General features: G+C 41.2%; 1 protein-coding gene across 4 annotated transcripts in view; it reads left to right on the plus strand.

The window, feature by feature from the left end:
* LOC117251942 (nuclear receptor subfamily 5 group A member 2-like) overlaps window positions 1-22,955 on the plus strand; it is a 53,116-nt gene that overhangs the window by 9,825 nt on the left and 20,336 nt on the right. For all 4 annotated transcript variants that reach the window (XM_078170984.1, XM_078170983.1, XM_033618520.2 and 1 more), the window contains exon 5: window positions 19,261-19,380. In XM_078170984.1, the coding sequence (XP_078027110.1) occupies window positions 19,261-19,380 (120 nt within the window). The remainder of the gene's footprint in view (window positions 1-19,260; window positions 19,381-22,955) is intronic.

The following is a 22,955-nucleotide window of genomic DNA, read 5'->3' on the forward strand; positions in this document are numbered from 1 at the left end:
TGATTGTCTTTGTGAGCTGTGTCACAGATACACAGTAGTACTGGGCAGTTTTGATGATTTAATAACACAATCAAACTGAAGTCCTGTGCTGGGGAAATTAATACTGTTGTTGTGGTTAACTGTGCTGCACTACTACTCTTCCAAGTAAAAACAGATTAGAATTATTTCTGACGTATCAGACAGGTTACACAACAGTGAAGGAAATATTCTCTTTCCCTGTAAGTATGATATAATGTGCTAACAAACAAACATCTGTCGACAAGCCACGGTCAAACTGATTCAAGCAATTAAATAGTTTAACAAAAGGTTGATTCTGGCCTTGGTGAGATTTGGTGAGATTCCTACCTGTCTTTTGATCAAATTGAGTTTATTCAGCTACAGTCAGAGCAGGACTACTTTCCAGCTCCACATTCATTCCCATTTTCATTTCCCCTTGCTTCTTTTCTGGGACTGTCACAGGTATGGACATGTGGTCTTCTGCTGGTTATCTGGTTAATATAAATGCCCATATGTTTATGACAACATTTTGGCAGGACTCTTCACAACTGGAACATCTACTTAGCTAGAAACCAGTCGAAGCGAACCTAATCAACCTAACCCAATTTCATATTCCTGAAATGTGTGTAAAGCTTCCTGTGCTTTCTTACTGTTTTGATTCTTGCTCTAAAAAGACAAAAGAGTAAAGCAAATGTGTCTTTGTTCAGACTGTTGTTGGGAATCAACATATATTTACCTCACTCGGTGGCACCAAATATGTTGGGGTCAACACATTAGGCTTCACACGGAGGCAACAATTATGTTGGGGTTTAATTGGCTATCGGAAATAATTAATAATTATTATTAATAATTAACAATTATGTTAAATAATGTGACTTAATTAACATTAAATCACCTCGTGGGGCACCATTCCCGTAAAGGGAAAAATGATAGCCAGTTACAGATATCAGTCTCATAAAATAGGCTAAACTATTAATTTGGAGTTTGATTAATAATTAAATTAATGACAACAACCAAAATTAACAGTAATGCCTGAAGGATTTTGGAGTTCTTGACGCAGCAGAGGTTGACTATTCATTCACTCTTGTGCAACATTAAACAGACAGCAAGCATGATTCCAAAGAATTAGATTTATTCACAAATTAGCAAAGCAAACCAAAACACACAAATTCTAACTAACTATATACAAGCTTGGTGTGTATGTGTGTGTGTGTGTGTGTGTGTGTGAGAGAGAGGGAAAGAAGAGAAAGGCAAAGGCGGGTGTGGTGATCAAGGAGCCGTTTGGCCTACAAAACAAAATGGCTGGCAACAGAGAACTACCAAAATGGCCAAATCAAGGCTGCTTCAGTTTTCAGGGGAGGTGTTTGTCTGACTGTGTGGTCAGGACAAAGACAAAGGAAAAGAAGCGGGAGCTTTGAAATGCCTGTTTGGGTGTAGCTCTGTTGAAAGCCTGTTTGTTAATGAGTCTATGTCAATGTGATGTGTGTTGCAAACGGTCTGGATTAGTGCACAGATTGTTTAGTTGTGTGCAAGAATCTGTTTGTGAACAGTATTAGCAAACTAAACACTTAGCTTTGGCGAAGCCAACTAATCAATGACCTAACTGCCAACAATCACAACAATAACTCAATGAACAGCATCAAATCACATACAAGAAGTTAAACAATCTTGCTTAGCCTGTAAAGCTGTGATAAGCTATGCCCAGTTGTTACATTACCGATCCTTGAATGGATGGGGGGAAGAGTCACTTGGTGGTGTGCTGCTTTTGTTAGCCGGCAGAAGAAGGCTGGGAAGGTGTGGTTCCAGCTGCAGTCTTTGTTGTGTCCTTTGTTCCGAAGGTTCTGATCTGAGGAAGCTGGTCGCTCAGGGTCCTTGCAGAGTTAGGCGCTGGGTGCTAACTCACTTAGTTCCTTGTTGCTGGAAAGCTAGTTGCAATGGCCTTGTGTTTGCAACAGAGTCTGTGATCAGTTGCCCTCTCTTTAGTGGTTTGGGCCTCTGGAGCAGGGCTTTGGGCCTCTGGGCTGTTCCAAGCCCAGCCGGAGAGCGGTGTGCAGCTGCTTCAGCAGCTGGAGCAAGAAGAGAAAGTTCTGTGGAAGGGAGCAGATCTTGTACAGATGCCTGTGACATCACAGAGTCACATGTCACTGTAAAAGGTCTTGTCCAATCAAGTTTTGGGACTTGAGTCTCACTGAGGTGTGAGGTGAGATCTCCTGTGGAGATGGGTGTCGCATAGCCCTCTTTGTTTGAAGACAAAGAGCATGCAGAGGAAAAGCCTTTAAATTGTCAGTTATGATTTTACCAAATGAAAAATCATCTGTGGTCCTGTGAATCCCAACACAACATGTAACATGGATTTTTGAATTATGCGACGGAAAGTTGCACAGTACTCCCTTAATCCTCTGTGAGCCACATACTTCAGTCATATTAAAAGGTCCGTTCACCCAAAATTACAAAAGAATGAAAAAATACTCTGAAGTTCAATGCTCTTCTGCTGTCATGTATGTAATAATGTTAACACAGATGGTGGCTGTTGCCTTTCCTGCAACATTCTAAGTAAATGACCCAGTTGAAGATTTGACGCACCCAAAATTAATCTTGTTGTTACTTTTGTACCTTCCTTGTCTCAGAAAAACAAAGAGCACATTGTGGTGCAGAAGAAATTTGCTTTATCTTCTCAGACTAACAACAACAAGGTATCTATATACTACCTGTGAGAGGGACACTCGACAATAATGCTCCCCAAGCCCGGTTCTAGGCAGGCACATATGAGGGGGCAGTCATAAATGTGAAGGGGGCATCATGCTCCAGCACATTTTTGCCATAGGTAGAGCTGACAAATAAAGGTCACTCACTCACTCACTCACTCACTCACTCGCAGAATGTGGGGATGCTGTGTGAGTGCCCTATAGAGGGTGTCAAAGCACCGTGATCTCAAATGTGCTCACTGCTTGTTCTGTTGTTGATAACAGTGTTTTCTACATGGAATTGGGTTGTTGTTAGCTATGTGTCCAACCCCCAACCTAAAGAAATGGATTGCACTTTGTCAGGCCTCTACCCTAAGACCTGTCTAACTTGGGTGTCCCACCTGAAGACTAAGCTCCTGCTGGTATAGCTCTTAGGGTCACTGAGGCACGCAGACCCCCTGACCACAATAAGGTGGCAATCCCTCAGGGAGGAAAACTGAAAAATAAAATAAACAAAAAATAAAATAAAAATTAAGAAAAGATAAAATAAAAATATCCTTCATCCAGGCACAACCAACATCTTAACATTTATCTTATTGGATGGCCATTAGGCATCTAGACATATGAAATAAATTTGAACCTAATAATTACAATAACCTCACTATAGCCAGTATTTACCAAAGCTAGTCTTATAAAAAAAACTTCTCAAACTAACAGAACTAACAAACACAACAGATATAGGCTAGAGCAGAACATTTTATATTTTTTTGTTTTGTATTTTTTTTGTCATTTTTTGTTGTTTTTTGTTTTTTTGTTTGTTAGCAATTTAACAGATTTTTCTTCATGCCGCTCTCCTTTGAGCTGCTGAAAGTTGCAGGAGTAAAAAGTTAATAAAAGCTTTGTAAAAATCACCGTGATTATCAAAAAACAGCGTGCAGAACTAGAGGCTGGGTGGGGTTTATGTAGGTGTCTGGCACACGCAGTTGTTACACTTTGTTGTTAACTATATATTAAGTATCTCACGACACGAGGTCATTTGCATACTAAATAGTGATTGGGTGTTTACTGAGGGGAGGGTCTCTGCCGACTGCAGACAGCTGTGGTGTCTAAAGCACTACTGTGATGCCCGGGGTCAAGAAGTATATATGGTCAGGGTCAAGAAGGTATGTATGGCCCAGGTCAAGGATTGGTGAAGTCCAACTAGGGTGTCTCTCTGTCGTCTGTTTATCTTTGTCTCACATTTCACAAAAACAACCTACTTATATAAGCAGGGTAGTTGGGGCTGTTATTCAGAGCAGTTCATATTGGCTTCGAACTCTCTCTCAGGCAATTCTAAGTGCTTGATTTGATGCTGTACTTAACGTTAGATCACACACAGCTGGCACACAGCACAGAGTGGAGTAGAGACAGATGAGAAAACTTCTCAGGTTTGTGCCTTTTTCGGCGGATTTCATTTGAGGGGGCAAGCCATTTGTTTAAGGGGGCATTGCCCCCTCTTGCCCCTGCGTAGAACCAGCCTCGATGCTTCCCTGCCCTGCTGATACAGGAGAGAAGCATTAAGGCTGCTCATCTTTCATTATCATGGAACTGATACATAAAAATATTAATAATGCATTATTATTAAATCCCCACCAAAATATACAGATTCTTTATGTGTGTAAACATCCAATACGCTTGTCTGCTTCTACTTGTCTGTATTCATTTGTATTCCATTAGTTTTTACATTTTCTCTCACAAACACCTGTTGTCCCTGTCTTCATTTAAAGGAGCTATATGTAAGAAATCTAAAGCAAATAGTCACAAAATCATCCTAATATGTCACAGAAACTAAGGAATAATGTTCATATAACATACTGATCTCACCGACAACAATAGTACAGCCAAAATATTTGCATCTAAAAAACATTTTTGCAGTCTGCAAATCATGTTTATGTTTTGAATTTGTGTTTTGGCCTGTTGCGCCATCCACTGCCGTCTACCGGTCACATAGTCAGTAGAGTCTCAGCATCAGTTACAGTTACGACTGAGCTACAGCAGCACGGCAAGCAGCATTAGCAGTGTCCCAGCACATAGCATTAGCAACCGGCTTCTCCTCAGCTGTATCCCGGCAGCAGCGTTAGCAGCAGAGAAGCCAGACTTGCTGGAACAGTCCACTGGAAAACCGAAGATCAAGGACACGGCGATGCAGCCCTGCCATGGCAGCCGTCCGTAGGCAAACAAATCAGTCTCCAGCGTGCTGCTGTCCAGCAACCTCGAATCTGTAGGGGAGGGGGGGCAGACACGACTCGTGGCAGTATTTTGAATTTGAGTGCAGTAACCGTTTTGGCCACATTCTTACATACAGCGCCTTTAAGTAATCCTCTGATGCATAGGAGGCGATGCGCTAAAACATTGTAAAACCTCCCATTTCATGCATGTTACAGTCTTGTCATCATATTGTTTAACCAACACGTCCTCATACCTAAACAACAGATTAGGTCATTGGCCAAAGACTCCCAACACACCATCTATGACTGTTGGAAAGTAGCAGTGACAGGCATACGTACTAACAGTCACAGTTTTAAACACATGGTTAATTCTGTGAAAGAGTCGCAATTATGCACCATAACAACATGGTTAGGTTTAGAAAAATGATCATGGATTGGATTACGTATTTTTGTTATGTAGCTCAAGTTAAATCATAAATTACCTCACATTACATAAGTGGCATTAGGTGTTAAAGGAGCTGTATATAGCATTGATTACACATGGCTCTCAACATAGAGGTGGCTCAGATGCTGGCTAGCTCAGATGACAGCACACACAGAGGTAGCATCACGTCATTCTCTGCTCAGGACGCCTTCACTCGACTATTTCTTTGCATAGCAATCAGTGGTTTGCTGCTATATTGATGCTCACAATGTCACATAGAGCTCCTTTATAATAACTCAATGTTGCTTTTTGGTTTAATATGGGACACAAGCAGCAGTCTCCTTGGTGTAAGTCCTGTGTTTGTTTGACCATCCATCTACCATGACTTCCTCCTTACACTGACTTTGTTGCTCTTTTTCCTACGTCACCTGACTTGCTCCTGTCATAATCACTATGGCCATGAGAGGTTGTCACCCAACAATAAGAAGAAAAATAATAATATGAGGAATAACAAGTGTGTTCCTGTATGTGCTGTGCACATCAGGCACACAAATAAAATGAATCATCATGACTATCATTTATCATAATTTGTCCACACATATCCCACATCTACACGCACATATGAGATTCAAATAAACACAAGAAGTTTGTGCTCTAGAAAAGGATCAGCACTCAGTGAATAACCTCCTAAGCCCTATGATAAGCTATTATGGCAAGGCTTAACTATACAGACCAGTGAGCAGTGATAACTAACATGTCTTTGGGGTCATCGGGTGGGAACCTCCTTTCACCAGCGTTTCGTCTAGTTGGTCCCACGACACCTCCAGGAGGCTAGACAGTGATCTCAGGTGTCCAAGAGAGATTCCCCTAATGCCAGGTCTCACTGCTCCCCCACAAACCCAATAACCTCCTTTAACTTACTTACACATGGCTTTCTCAGCCCAAACAGCACCGCCACCTTCAACCAAACCCAGGCTCCATACATGCGAGCTCCAGGTAGAAGCAGTGCTGATACTACCTTTCCTTCACTATACTCTATTTCACACGCTACATAGCATAACTACAGTATAAGCTAAAGTTAAAGGAGATAAATAAACTTACAGGATCAGCAACCACACTCACCTTGCAGCATGGTCTCAAACGAAAGGGATTCAAATAGGCCACTCCCACACTTAAATAACTTTCCTCTTCCTGGATTTCCTCCTGAGAGGAAGCGGATCTCTCCACCTGATCTCAAGGAGTTATGTACCCTGCTTAGTAGTTCCCCCTGCTGGCCCCCAACTGACATTATTTCTACGCTTCCAGATCCATTGGCTACACCTAACTGCTTCATCTGACATTTCCTTCACTGTCTTCCTCAAACTCTGTCCCTGCACTCCGAGTTCCCCCAGGAGCGAGACAGCTGATCTTGCTATGAATCCCCTACACCTCACTTCCACTGGACAAATCCTAGTCTTCCATCCTCGCTGCTCAGCTTCTGCTCCTAAGTCTGCATATCTAAGCTTTTTTCTTTCATAGGCTTCTTCCATTGAGTCTTCCCAAGGAACTGTCAGCTCAATGAAATAAACTATCCGTTGACTCACTGACCACAACACTATGTCAGGCCTCTGCTTGGTACAAACTATTTCCTGCGGAACAACAAGCTTTCCCCCTAAATCTACTTGCATTTCCCAATCACAAGCACCTTCTAGGCGGCCACACCCTTGCCTCCTTACTAACTTATCCCTTCTGTATTTCTCTCCCTCACGGACAAACTGAATTACTAAACTCCTATTTTTAACACCTTCAGAATTCACCTGTCTTCATTTCCCTTCGATGCCTGCAGCTAAACATTTCAACACCTGGTTATGTCACCGTGTATATCGGCCTTGTGACAAGCTAACTTTACAGCCTGACAGAATATGTTTTAAGGTTGCGGTACCTGAACACAATGGGCATGATGGGTCCTCATTTACCCACAGTTTTGGGTTCTGGGGGGTTGGTAACACATCGTATGTAGCCCCTACCAGGAATCTAATACGATTCTCCTCCATACTCCACAGGTCCCTCCAACTAAGCTTCCTCTTCTCTACACTACACTTTCCCAATTCAGCCACTGTCCCTGTTTAGCCTGGGCCACTACCTTTGCACCCCTTACTATCTCCTCCTGTCTACATATCTGTTCCACAACCAGCTTTCTTTTATCTTTGAGACCTACTGTATTCCATACCGGTTTGCCTGAGCCAAGCCCCAGGCCTCCCTGGCCAAACTGAACATTACCTACAATCTCTGCATGCCTAAGAGCTGCCTCTGCCTCCTTAACTGCCAATCTTGGGTTCCACTTCCTCCCCTTGGTTGGATTTGGAACCACAGTCCTAACTATCACGTCCTTACTCCCAGATAACAAGAGCTCTGTCCTGACCTTGGTACATTTAAATTCCTCTCTTAAACTAGATACTGGCTGCTGAAGTATCCCTTTTCCATACAATGCAACACTACTTATGCACCTAGGAGCGCCCAACCACTTCCTAATATAGGAGCTAACCAACCTTTTAATTCTCTCCACAACGGATATTGGAATTTCATAAATTGACAATGGTCACATTAACCTAGGATATAGCCCAAATTGCACCACAACACCACCAAACACCACAACTTCAACTTTCCTGGAAGTTCTGACTTATCTATTCTATCCAATCCTTCAGCCACATCTTTTCTAAATTTCACCACCTGTTCCTTATCATTCAACTCTACATTGTACCACCTACCTAAGCTCTTTACTGACTTTTCCCTAATTGTTGGGATGTCCTCATCATCTATGACAAACTTCTTATCACTTAACTTCCCTCTACGTATCGAGATGCTTCTAGACTTACTAGGCTTGATCTTCATGCTGGCCCACTTGAGGTTCTTATTTACCTTCTCTAGTAGTCTTTTTGTACATGGCATTGTTGTGGTCACCAGTGTCATGTCATCCATGTAAGCCCTAACTGGTGGAAGATGCAACCCGTTCTGCCATCTCTCCCCACCAACCACCCACTTAGAAGCCCTGATGATTACTTCCATCACCATAGTAAATGCTAATGGAGAAATTGTACACCCTGCCATAATGCCTATTTCTAGCCTCTGCCAACCTGTTGTGAAGCCTGCCGTACTTAGACACAACCTAATATCCTGAAAGTATGCTTTCACTAAGTTGACAACTACCTGTGGCACTCTGAAATAGTCAAACGCATTCCAAATGAGGCTAGGTGGTACTGAACCAAACGCATTTGCAAGATCTAAAAATATTACATGTAGGTCCCTTTTGTTAATCTTCGCTGCCTGAATCTGGTGCCAGATCATGCTACTATGCTCTAAACACCCTGAAAAACCTGGTATTCCTGCTTTCTGCACCATGGTATCTATTAAGCTATTCCTTTCTAAGTAGCTAGCTAATCTCTGCGCAACTACACTAAAGAAATTCTTCCCCTCCACATTCAAGAGAGAAATCATCTGGAACTGGCTAAGGGCCACAGACTCCTTCTCCTTAGGAATGAGGACACGCCCTGCCCTACGCCATGCTCTTGGTAATAATCTGTTTTTCCCAAACTATTCTTAGCTGTTTCCACAAATATTTTAGGATATCGGGCGTGCTTTTATAAACCTGGTAGGGGACTCCATTAGGCCCTGGGGCCGAAGAAGCCTTTGCACGCCTGACCATCTCCTGAACTTCCTTCCACCTAGGTGGCCTGACATCCATCTCATGCTCTATCCCTCCTAATGGAGGGATATCAGGTGGGAAACCTACTATCCTATTCTTCTCTAAATCTGAATATGTGTTTCTCAAATATTCTTCAACCTCTAGCCTTTCTGCTTTAAGCTGCCCTCCCTTTTCCTGGCTGAACAATTCTTTAACAACCTTAAAAGGGTCCCTGAAAAATCCTGTCCTAGCATGTTCCTTCTTCCTCCTCTTTTTCCTGAGATGCTCTGCCCTTCTAAGAACTGCTAGCCTGCTTCTCAACTCCTCTTACAACACCTTAATTCCCTCCCTTTCTTCTTCTGTAGCCTTTTTCCACTGCTTTCTTAACTGTCTCCTTTCCTTGACTAACTTCTCTATTTCTCTTTGCCGCCTAGACTTACCTGACTGTACCCTCTCACTCCTCTTTCTCTCATGCACCCCAAACCTCTCTACACCATATGAATAAATGATATCTCCCATCCTTTCTAAACTTTCTATTGCATTTCCTCTAAGCCTACTTAAGATTACTGACAAATCTCTATTAACTATCTCCCATTCTTTACTGTCATTTGCCCTAGGCCATCTAACTCTAATCTTTTGCTCCATGGTTCTCTCTCTGACTGGCATACTGGCCTCAGTGTCACCTGCATCCTCTTTTACTACCCCCTCCTCCTCCTTCTCAGTGGCAGTGTTACTGATATCCTGTGAACTGTGGTTTTCTACCTGCCGCTGGACTTCATCCGACTGACTCAACTGACTTCTTAGGAAGTACTGATCATTGCGGCTACTCTGCCCTTTCTTTGCCACACACTTCTTCTTTCCCTGATGAGTTCTGAGGCCTTTCACTGATGTTACTTTCTGCCAGCTGCAAGGACAAACCTGAAGCATCTTGTTCTCAACTGTACTTTTATCCTCTACAGATGCGCTTGCCTTGCCCTGAGTGCTGCTAATTCTAGCCCTGGTGGATAGGCCCGTGCCCCTATCCTTCACTGAGTCACAGATCCAATGCATAGTCGTGTCCGTTCCAATGTCTGTTACCGTGTAATCCACCTGTGAGTCATTTTCCACCGCTGCTCTCGCGACTCTTGGGGTATTTTCCCTATGTTGGCTGTAGCTAATTTTGGTTGTAGTAAGGCTGCTAGGCCTCACCACTGCTACCATGGGTTGCTAGCCCATGCCAGCACCTTTGGGGTCTTTTCCCTCCTGACAGCTGTCTTTCCAAGCGGTCACATGGTCTTTCCCTTGTTGTCAGCTGCCCTATTCACAGCAGTCACTAGCTGGGCTAGTTCTGAATTCAAATAAGCACAAGAAGTTTGTGCTCTAGAGAAAGGATCAGCACTCAGTGAATAACCCCCTAAGCCCTATGATAAGCTATTATGGCAAGGCTTAACTATACAGACCAGTGAGCAGTGATAACTAACATGTCTTTGGGGTCATCGGGTGGGAACCTCCTTTCACCAGTGTTTTGTCTAGTTGGTCCCACAACACCTCCAGGAGGCTAGACAGTGATCTCTGGCGTCCCAGAGAGATTCCCCTAATGCTAGGTCTCACTGCTAGGTCTCACTGCTATAACCTCCTAACCAATAACCTCCTTTACCTTACTTACACATGGCTTTCTCAGCCCAAACAGCACCGCCACCTTCAACCAAACCCAGGCTCCATACATGTGAGCTCCAGGTAGAAGCAGTGCACATTCACCATACTGTATTTCACACGCTACATAGCATAACTACAATATAAGCTAAAGTTAAAGGAGATAAATAAACTTACAGGATCAGCAAACACACTCACCTTGCAGCATGGTCTCAAACAAAAGGGATTCAAATAGGCCACTCCCACACTTAAATAACCTTCCTCTTTCTGGATTTCCTCCTCCCACTCCCACACTTAAATAACCTTCCTCTTCCTGGATTTCCTCCTGAGAGGAAGTGGATCTCTCCACCTGATCTCAAGGAGTTTGTACCCTGCTTTGTAGTTCCCCCTGCTGGCCCCCAACTGACATTATTTCTACGCTTCCAGATCCATTGGCTACATCTAACTGCTTCATCTGACATTTCCTTCACTGTCTTCCTCAAACTCTGTCCCCGCACTCCGAGTTCCCCCAGGAGCGAGACAGCTGATCTTGCTATGAATCCCCTACACCCCACTTCCACTGGACAAATCCTAGTCTTCCATCCTCGCTGCTCAGCTTCTGCTCCTAAGTCTGCATATCTAAGCTTTTTTTACCGTATACAAAAAAATGCATCAGGGCAAAACAGAAACACATCCACCCTTCAAACCTGCGACATTCAGATATCAGGCAACTGACAGGTGTAATTGAGCTCAGCTGGAACCTCATCAAGGGACACTCCACCCGCTACTCTATATAAAGGCATTGCCACATCACGTATGTGTGAAATACCATGGCTGCTTTACAGCATATTCTCGCTGCTAACCAACAGCGTTGCCGTGTGCAAAGCCAAACCGTATATGTAAATGCATTTGTACGTCAGCACTTCAGCCCATTCGATGTGCTGTCAGACCAGGCTGTCCAAATGAAGTACTGGCTGAGATACAACGCCTCATCAACTAGTGTCTCCACACACCCGGAGGGCAACGCTTTGCAATTTCGCCCTCAGCCCGGAGGTGCAGTGCCTGGCTGCGCTGCGTTTTTACGCAGTGGGGAGCTTCCTGGAGGTGGTGGGAGACGGCACCGGCCTCAGCAGGGTGTCTGTTTTTTTTTTGTTTAAATATAATACATTTCCTCATGATTCTCTTACCAAGACTACTTCTTATTTAGTTGTAGTCTTGTTTTCATCATGAAAATAGGTCATTAACAAATATTTATTGTCATAGTTTTTCATTAGAATTATTAGAACACACATACACACGAGCAGCAGGGAATTAGTGCATTAGGTAGCAGCGCTGTGTGTGACTTATGCGCTGATTAAGTGGTGGGTGATTGATTTGCCTGACATTGATTGATTTAGTTTCAGCACTGTGGTAGTGGCCAACTCCTGATAAGAGCTTCTTAAAGAGCAATCTTAAGAGTGATCCTAAGAAGGGCATTAAGAACGCATCTGGGAAACACTTGTATCTTAGCGACCCTTCTTACCAAAGACGTTCTTAACTGTGCTCTTAAGTCTTAAGATCGCTCTTAACTGGGAAACGCGGCCATTGTAAGTCTATTTGTTCACTCATGATTTGATCTTGTGATTTAATGCCTTGCAGTAATTTCTTAAGTGTAAGTTAATTTATTTTATATTAATCCCCCTGAGGGGAAATTCAGTGTTTTCACTCTTGCTTGTCAATTACACACAGGTCCGAAAGACACACACATGCACAAACAGGACCTATACATGCACAAAGTGGAGAGATGTCAGAGTGAGGGTGCTGCCCTTGGTGGGGCACCTCGAGCGGTTGGGAGGGTTCGGTGCCTTGCTCAAGGGCACCTCAGCAGTGCCCAGGAGGTGAATTGGCACCTCTCCAGCCACCAGTCCACGCTCCATATTTTGGTCCGGACGGGGACTCGAACAGGTGACCCTCCGGTTCCCAACCCAAGTCCCTATGGACTGAGCCACCGCCGCTGTAAAACCAATGTTTGGCTTTAGTTTTCTCTAATCATCTGTGGGAGGAATTTTTTTCTCTTCTTTTTATTTGATGGTAAAAGGAGAACTGTAAAAGTCTTACTTGAAAGGATTTTTTCTCTGTTCTTTGAAATAACTGACTTGAACTTTTTATGTTTTACACACACAGAGTATGGTGTGAGTGGATCTGTAACACTGGATTTGGTTGTTAGAGACTCCGTATCTGTCACTATAAGCCTAATGGTCAAGAGCTTACATACTGCCCATGTTGATATTAGACCTAAGGGTGGGTGGATGATGGCAGTGGTGCAGGAGTGGGTGTCGATGAGGAAAATGTTGTTCCCCTGTCCATAATTGCCAGTGTTTGGCCTGCTTGGTCCCCTAAGCAGTGTTGGAATTGCATATTTCATATGACTGGAAAATGGAGGCTCTTATGGATTATATCAGCTCATGTATGATGATGTTAATCCCAATATTAGACATTTCATTTGAAATTGCCAGTGTTGGTATTAGATCTGAGAGTGGGTGGGTGGTGGTGCAGGAGTGGGTGTGGATGAAGGGTGTATTGGGAAAATGTTTCCCCATGTTCATAATTACTAATGGCTGGCCTGTTAACAGCTTAACATATGCATCTGTGGTGGTAATAAGGGTAATCACTAATCAGTAATAAATGATTGTCTGTGAATGTGCTCTTTTCTCGTCCTACTGTACAATTACTGCAAATATTCTAATTTATAAAAACTGTCCTCAGGTTTGTTGAGGCCTTTATTATATCATGGAGCAAAAAAAACAATACTTAAAACAAGATCTTTCTTTTCTGGTTACTACAAAAAATGACTGTATTTTAACAACTGATAACACTGCTGCTTGGTATTATTTTGATATACACTGAACAAAAATATAAACGCAGCACTTTTGTTTTTGCTTCCATTTTTCATGAGCTGAACTCAAAGATCTAAAACATTTTCTATATACACAAAAGATCATTTCCCTCAAATATTGTTCACAAATCTGTCTAAATCTGTGTTAGTGAGCACTTCTCCTTTGCCGAGATAATCCATCCCACCTCACAGGTGTGGCATACCATAAGCCGTCTCCAAAAGCGTTTCAGACAATTTGGCAGTACAACCAACCGGCCTCACAACCACAGACCACGTGTAACCACACCAGCCCAGGACCTCCACATCCAGCATGTTCACCTCCAAGATCGTCTGAGACCAGCCACCCGGACAGCTGCTGCAACAATCAGTTTGCATAACCAAAGAATTTCTGCACAAACTGTCAGAAACTCTCTCAGGGAAGCTCATCTGCATGCTTTTCGTTGTCGTAACTGACTTGAGTGGGCAAATGCTCACATTCAATGGTGTCTGGCACGTTGGAGAGGTGTTCTCTTCATGGATGAATCCCGGTTTTCACTGTTCAGGGCAGATGGCAGACAGCGTGTGTGGCGTTGTGTGGGTGAGCGGTTTGCTGATGTCAACGTTGTGGATCGAGTGGCCCATGGTGGTGGTGGGGTTATGGTATGGACAGGCGCATATTATGGACCACGAACACAGGTGCATTTTATTGATGGCATTTTGAATGCACAGAGATACCGTGACGAGATCCTGAGGCCCATTGTTGTGCCATTCATCCACGACCATCACCTCATGTTGCAGCATGATAATGCACGGCCCCATGTTGCAAGGATCTGTACGCAATTCCTGGAAGCTGAAAACATCCCAGTTCTTGCATGGCCAGCATACTCACCGGACATGTCACCCATTGAGCATGTTTGGGATGCTCTGGATCGGCATATATGACAGCGTGTTCCAGTTCCTGCCAATATCCAGCAACTTCGCACAGCCATTGAAGAGGAGTGGACCAACATTACACAGGCCACAATCAACAACCTGATCAACTCTATGCGAAGGAGATGTGTTGCACTGCGTGAGGCGAATGGTGGTCACACCAGATACTGACTGGTTTTCTGACCCCCCAGACCCCCCAGTAAAGCAAAACTGCACATTTCAGAGTGGCCTTTTATTGTGGCCAGCCTAAGGCACACCTGTGCAATATTCATGCCTTAGGCACACCTGTCCAATATTCATGCTGTCTAATCAGCATCTTGATATGCCACACCTGTGAGGTGGGATGGATTATCTCGGCAAAGGAGAAGTGCTCACTAACACAGATTTAGACAGATTTGTGAACAATATTTGTGAGAAATGGTCTTTTGTGTATATAGAAAATGTTTTAGATCTTTGAGTTCAGCTCATGAAAAATGGGAGCAAAAACAAAAGTGTTGCGTTTATATTTTTGTTCACTGTATGTTAGACCAGTGGTGTTGTTAGCCCTGGGCATCTGAGGCTTTAGCTCTAAATGTTTTATGAATAGCCCTGGATCTTGATTGGCTGTAGCCTATATATGTTTTTAAAAAATAAGAGTAGGCCTAATAACAAATAAAAAAAAGCTCCAGATCTAATAATCTGCCATTTGGTCATGCATTAGAGCCCTACAAAATTATATGATATTGTAGATGAAAAACCCAAGGTTTAGGTCCTCTGTGTCATCCAAGCAGAGCATTCTGTGAGATTATTTGCAAGAGACAGCGCTACTACTGCTGGGTAGTTTAATCTGTAATTATGCATTGTCATTTATTAGTTGATTATATTTTATATAAATGAAGTCTTCAAAGTAACTAAATCAGCAAATAAATTCAGTGCAACAAAAGCTGTTTCCCAAGTTTTTCAAGTGCAAGTATGTCAAAATTTTCTACATTTTTATGATAGCAGTTGCAAAATATTTTTCTTCTCTTTAATATCACAATTCATAAAAAATGTAGAATTATTTTTAAAAATAGTTCTTAAGAGTAAATTAGAACACTGAAATAGGATTTGTTCATCATCATCGTCATCAGAAAAAGTAAAAAATAAAAAATAAAAAAATAAAGAAAATTCTAGGAGAAGATCCCCCTGTTAAATGTCAATACAGTAAACACATCCCATCCCAGAAGTCACTGTAGACTTCTTCTGTATCAAATAAAGTGAGTTCCTCAACATGCTATTAACTATAAAAATAAAACTATTTTTAATAATGCTGTAGCTGCCATGAGCAGACGTTGTATTGCAGAGGTGCATATTATAGAAAAAACTAATTATGCAGAGAAGTTCAGTAAGAACATTTTGAGACTTGGCAGAGACGTCCATTAAAAAGCTCTCCTCGTTATGTTGCTGCAAATTAGCATTTATGAATGCAATTTCTAGTGGTGCAAAACACATTTGAAATTACTGTTTAAGTTCTGAAAGACTTACTGAATGTGCATTGTGAGTTATTTGAGGTATTACAGTTTGTGGGTGAAGGAAGTGTAAATTGATGCTATGTTGGCTTAGGAAATGTAGTTACCACTGTCAAATGCCAGAAAATATAAATAGAAATTTAAGTAATCTTCCTTCAGAGACAGGACATGCTCTGCTCTGTTTTTATCTCTTTTACTTCAAAATAAAGTGATCTTTTCATTTGCAATAATGATAGATATATATATATGTATATATATATATATACTACTACATATATATATATATATTTATATGTATATATATATACATATATATACATATATGTAGTAAAACAGAGGCATGCTGTGGCAGAGCATCGTGTACGAAGGTCATTCACAGTTTCCAAGTTATACTTCTTTTTTTCTAATATGACAGTTTTTCTCATCATAACAACTCCCCAGAGCCTTGTGTTATGAACATCTAATATATTTCTGTTGACAGTCAGACCATTCTTGTGTACAGCGGACGGCCAACATGGACAGTGCGAACAAAGCTGTGCATGTTCTGCCAAGAGAGCTTTGCACAGAAAGAGCTGTTTTCCTGGGCTGGATAATTACATTCCATGCAGGCGATAACGGAGAAATGTTTGCTCTCCACTGCTCTGCTCTCACTGCGTTCGTCTACATTGTTGCTAAATTGTGAGCAGAATGGAAGCTATTGATTTTTTTGCAGTTCTGCAGTGTGTTGACCTTCCATTTACCTATTAAACGTAGAGGATGTTGCTGAGGAAGCGCACACATTGAAAATCACAAATGTTCACCTAAAGGCAGTATACAGAACACATTCAATTTAAAATTAATGTCAGAGAGGATTTGAAAATAGATGTAACAGATCTGGACTTGAGCTTCAAAATGGAGATGCACTATTTGGAATGTATATATATATATATACATATATATATATATTTACATATATATATTTACATATATGTATATATATAGCCCATGTATAAATATTGCTCTTTTAAGACATGAAGTCTGTGGAGCCCATTATGTTACATTCAGTTCTTCCCAGCATCCTTCTAATATTGTATTATTTGAATTAGTGAAGTTAAACTGTGGATTGGCTGGATGGAAACTGTCAGGGAGGTTACCAGCATTTTACCAGCATTTTACATCACTGTTGCATGTCCTCCTGTCTTGTATTTCTGCCAGTAAACCCCACAGGTTTGTTGATGAGGCGCAGCACAGATTCAGTTTGTTTTGAGTCTGATTATGTGCTGCCTGCAGCTTGTCCTTAGGCTACCAGAGTACATGTATGTTTGTTTATTAGACTATTTAAAGCACTTCTCTGTAGCTATGCACAGATTTACATCTTCAAACATTTCTTCATTATCTGCTGCCACATTACCAAATACTATATAATTGAAATGGTTGTTGCAGACACATTTGCTATTTTGTTTTTACCAGAATGGATTTTTAAAGGTTGATAATAATATATTATATATATAATATATTTGTGCCAATGTTGCCAATTCCGGACATTTCTGCTGATATGGAAAGCACAACACAGCATTAGCCTCTGCTGCTCAGAATGGAATACCATCACCCATCTGTGGAAGATAGCGGATCAGAACTTTCAGTAACAGAAACAACAAAGGAGCCATGATGTGAATAATCCTACAGTTCATTCCTCTGTTTATATTCAACATTGCACCAAAGTATTAGTGATGTCATGGTAATTACTACTATATAAGAAGGATTCAACCAGCTGTGTTTGTAATATCTTTAACTTCAACATGTAACCTAAGTTTTAAAAGTTTTTCCAAAATTCATACAGGCATTAAAAAGGTTACAGGAGCTGCTCTATTTGCAACATATATGTACCATATGTTCCAAATACCTTGGTCAGTGTGGTGGCAAAGGTTTATATTGAGGCCATGAATATCCCTTTTCCACCAAAATGGAACTGATTCTGTTCAGGTCCCTGCACCTGTTTTTGAACTGACCCAAAATAAATTGGTTTGGAACCTGAAAAGTTGGTTCCCTGCTGGGGAATATGTATATACATGGTATATATACACACACACACACACACATAAATATGTGTAAGGTTTTAAAAGGTATACATTGGCCTATACCTATTAAAATAACAAACAAATGGAAAAAAGGGTGATAGGAAATAAAAAAAGAAACCTGTAAACCTTAAAAAAAAGTGCTCCGGACCAACGCTCCCAACGCGCAATACTTTCTTAAAGTTAACAGGTAGAACATGACAGGCCTACTTGACAGGTATATAACCTGATATATCAGTCTAACCTAGTTCCACACTCTTAACATGGACAGACAAAAACACTGAGAATCCATGTTGGAGATTAAATAAAGCCCTTCTCCCCACGTCCAGCATGTTTGAGGGGTTTTTCAGAGTGATTTTTTTGGTTGCAGCTCAGTGTCCAACTCCTCTTGGAGAGGAAGCATAGGAGGTCACCGAGACCTCTTGCTTCCTTAACCCCTTCCTTTATCAATGACTGTACACCCCCCCCCCCCCAAACACCAGGCCAGATGAGTGTGTGGCCAACAAGATTGGACCCTCTCCTCTGCGGCTGATATATAGTTTCATTCAGATGGACAGTAATTCTGTCAGCTCTGTGTCAGATGAATGTGTGTCTGGGCCTATTAGCAGCTGCGGCTGCAGAATTACTGACTGCTGTGTCCTTCATTTTACAGACAATCTTGCAGTGAGGGACGTGGGGGTGGGGGATGGGGTGGGGGCTCAATCTGAAAACACACCCATCCCCCAGAGCAGAGCAGATGTGACTGGGAGAGGTTGGGAGGGGTTAGGGAGAGGTGAACAGGTTGAAGAGGTCTCAGACAATTCTCGTAAATACACAACATGGAACACGGCAATATCACAAACAGCCAACATCAGCGCACTTATTGCCACCCAGCATTACTTAATTTCTCTGCTCTCCTTTTTTATGGTCTCTCCATTTTTCACTTCATCTGTTTATTTATTTGAAATCAGAAGCCAATTTAATGGCCAAAATGAGTTTACATATAAAAGGAATTTAGCCATGTACAATAATAAACACAACATCACAAAACGACAGAAAATAGAATTGAAAGACACTTTGAAAAGGACGACATTGATTTCTGCTTCCATACAACATGATCACAGAGACAGGAATAATCAGGACTTGTTACAGTTTTCAAAGAATACTGATCAGGATTATCAGTGTTTGAATAACAAAGAGAAGGAAAATACTATAGTATGTATGAACAGAGTGAACCTAAGACTGTAGACATGCATTAAGATAATGTCTTTTGTCTCTCTGTCTTTGTCTTTATCGCTCTCTCTCTGTGTGCGTGTGTGTGTGTGTGTGCGTGTGTGTGTGTACATGTGTGTGTGTGGTGTGTTTCCTGGAGGTGGGAGATCAAATGAAGCTGCTCCATAACTGCTGGTCTGAACTTCTGGTCCTGGATCACATTTTCAGACAAGTGCAACATGGACAGGAAGACAGTATCCTGCTGGTGACCGGCCAGGAGGTAACAACTCCCTTATACAGCAGCTTCCCAGAAGCACAATGCACAGTCTGCTTCATTCACTTGCACGTGCGGCGTGTATTGTGTTTGCTTTAGTGAAGGACTTGGAATTTCTTTTTCTGTTTTTTTTTTTTTTGCCAATGTACAGTCATTTGTAAGGCTTGAAGGTTAACAGCAATGCTGATATCTGAAGCCACTGATCCATACTTTGCACCAAACTCAAAATATTTGTTATTTGTTTTTTTAAAGGGATTTTTAAGTGGGATTGTATGTATATCAATCAATCAATCAATCAATCGATTTTTATTGAACATGTTAAAACAAAATAAAAACAAAACAAGGCAGAATAAGGAATAAAGCCTACACACCAATATTAACAACAACAACCAAAAAAAGTAATCAACAGGCAACAAAGCCTTATCAGTTTGGAAAACAGTACATCTGTCTATAGTCAATTTATCACCCAAACATCATGTCCAAAAGGGATAGGAAGAAGTTATAAGAAACTTTTCTAGTCCTATCCCCTTGTCCATCTGCTTTAGTATTTAGTGCAAAAAAACAAAAACATAATAAACCTAATAAAGTTTGCCTATGAAGTGCTTTTCCTTGTGCAAGCCCATTTAGACATAAGCGCAATAACCAAAATCAATTTCCTGTAGGCCTGCCAACAACAGCCCATACCTACCAAGAAGACTACAAAAAACATTATTGCATCCATAGCATATTACATATTACATACAGTAGATGTTAGTCAGCATGCCCCCAGTTTGGAGAAGCAGGCTGGAGTCTGACATGGAAGATTAGCAATGTACTGTTATGGATTTGGGTCAGCACCAAAATGTATTTTAGCCACCTAAAAAAGTTCAATATAAATTTAAGTGCACAAATATTTGAATTGCTTTACCTTTCTGTCACACACCCTGTTCTGACGGGAAAGCTGCTTACAGCTTCAGTTTCCCGTCTACGCTCTTGCCAAAGCACCAGAATCCACTGACAAAAACAGTAATTTTAGCACACTGAACACATGAGCTACTTGTCTACCACTGCTTTGATTGATTAGTTAGTTTGTGTCATTGTGTGACTTAAGTTAATCCGAACCAACCCTTGTACATGCAAAAGTTAAACAAGTACACAAACAAAATAATTAGCTGAGGCAGCAGTAGATCAGCAGCTCCTGTGTTCATTATTGTTAAATCCTTATGCCTATCAGTGGAGTCTGGCTTTGAAGAAGGTAATATAACAGCTTAATTTTCCAGTTGTAAATCACTGTCTGACATTAGTTTGAAGCAGTTAAAATACTCTTAATATAACATACACTTTAACTGATATCAATTTTTCAATTTTTTTGCCCCTAAAATACATTTTGTTGCTGACCCCTCAGCAGCAGTAGACTCCTTAGCTTCCATGTTGGACTCCAGGGCATGACAACCACCATCTACAGTATGTAATATACTGTATTTGGATAAGCACTCCATACAACCCCACTCAGAAAAACTGAGCTCTCCCTGTAATGCCAAAAACTAGATATGCTTTATATAAAGTTTTCTCTAGAACTGCATGTGCGTATCAAACTGTGAAACAGATAAAATTGAAATTCTTTTAGCGTTAGTAGCTCTGTTGGACATGGTGACCATACTTATTTAATGGAAGGAACAGTGGAGTGCATCAAATGAATGCATTGACACTTAAAATTAAGAACAATGAAGTGCTTAGAATGAAGCACAAAATCAGATTTGTTTTTTCCATACTTTTGTGGTTCGGCAGTCTTCATAAAGCTGGTTGAAATGAGGTACATTTATTCCTGAAGACAATTATTTGACAATGTAATGTAAGTTTTGATGATAGAGAGGCTAATGAAGAGATTTTGCTGATGACCTCATGAACACATTTAGGACAGCATCATCACACAGCTTACCTGAAGCTACCACTTGGAGTATTCCAGCACCGGAAAACTGCACGAATTGTACAGGGAGTGGGAGGAATGGGAGGAATTTTACATACTGTAAAATTATCATCACATAATGTGTTGCAGGTTTAAAATACTGACCAACGAACATTATGTAAAAATATAACATTGTTCATTAATACAAACAAATTATATTGACCCCATACACTGCAGAGTGAAGGTGGTATTGAAATGCCATATACACGTAGTTTTATGTTCTTTTCCTGTGTGTATGGAACACAGCACAGACATATGTATCGTCTTGACACTGAAATATATATAGGCAGGAGGATTCAGCTGGGTACACACTAGATGCAGAGGCACCTCAATTTGTTTACTGTCGCACATATGCCTGTCAGCAGTTGCATGGCCGTTCACACCAGAAGCGCATTTCTCTGTGCCAGTCAGCAATTCATTCTGCCCTCTGCTCTGTTTAAATCACATGTAGATAGTTTTTTTAGTAGATAGACTCAACTGTATCCAAACAGACACATGCTACTGTTTATGTACACAAAAGTATGTTGAACAATATTGCATATATTAGATATGTAGTGCATAGTATGTGATTTCAGATGTAGCAGTGGAATGCTGATTTTGTGGACCCACAGAATTATTTATACCCAATGAGCTTTATGTAGTGTTCTCAGTTCTGAAACAGAAAATGTACCCATATACTCAGAATGTTCCCCTGGCTGCTTTCACTGTCATCGAGAACATCTTTCACTATTCATTGTCTATGGAGCAGCTCCAGACTTTATGACATTACAGATTAAGGTTTTGTAACTCCTGTTTTTTTTACTGTTATTATTATTTCTTCTTCTTCTTAATAATAATAATAATAATAATAATAAGGATAATGATGATGATGATGAGAAATAAACACAAACAACTAAACTAATAAAAAGTAATATTAAATGACAGACATTAGAAGGATATGGTAAGTGCTAATTTGCAGTCCTTGTCTTCTTCTTATTTTTGTGTACTGGATGGCTTTTTTTCCACGTTTTTTCTTACTCTCATGTGCTCCAACCCCTCTCAGTGTGGCACTGTGGGCAGCTTTCTATGTTGCCTATAGGATGGGTTTGGGTTGCTACTGATGTTTAGTTATAATTATGGACTGCCTCAGACCCAGCCAAGTCACCAGAAGATTATGTTGGCATTTTACATTTCTACAAACCTCAAATATGTTACATTTGCATGTTTCAAATATGAGCATTTCTAAAGTGACATAATATATGAGCTGACTTGTAATAGGAGAATGAAGGGGTTGGCAGATGTCGTGGCACCCAATCAACTGCTGCAGGCCACTGTTTGAATCCAATAAGAAACAACACTTGATATTTTTTAGTGAGTTATTGTTGTGTTTCCAGCTACTTTTTAGGCACCAACCAGGATGACTTCTAGGGACCTGTTGCTGTGTTTCCCAAGGCTTTTAGCTCCCAAAAATGGGTGTTTTTTAAGTGACCCATCCCTGTTTTTCCAGCAGGGATAGTGCCACAAAAAGGGTTATTTACTGAGACTTTGCTGCGTTTCCAGTTGGGATTGTACCCCCAAAACCAGGTATTGCAAGCCAAAATCTGCCACATAAGTAAAAATGCAACATATCTGTGGTTTGCAGAAACATACAATGCCA

Source organism: Epinephelus lanceolatus, chromosome 9 (assembly GCF_041903045.1).
Source record: "Epinephelus lanceolatus isolate andai-2023 chromosome 9, ASM4190304v1, whole genome shotgun sequence".
NCBI lineage: Eukaryota > Metazoa > Chordata > Actinopteri > Perciformes > Serranidae > Epinephelus > Epinephelus lanceolatus.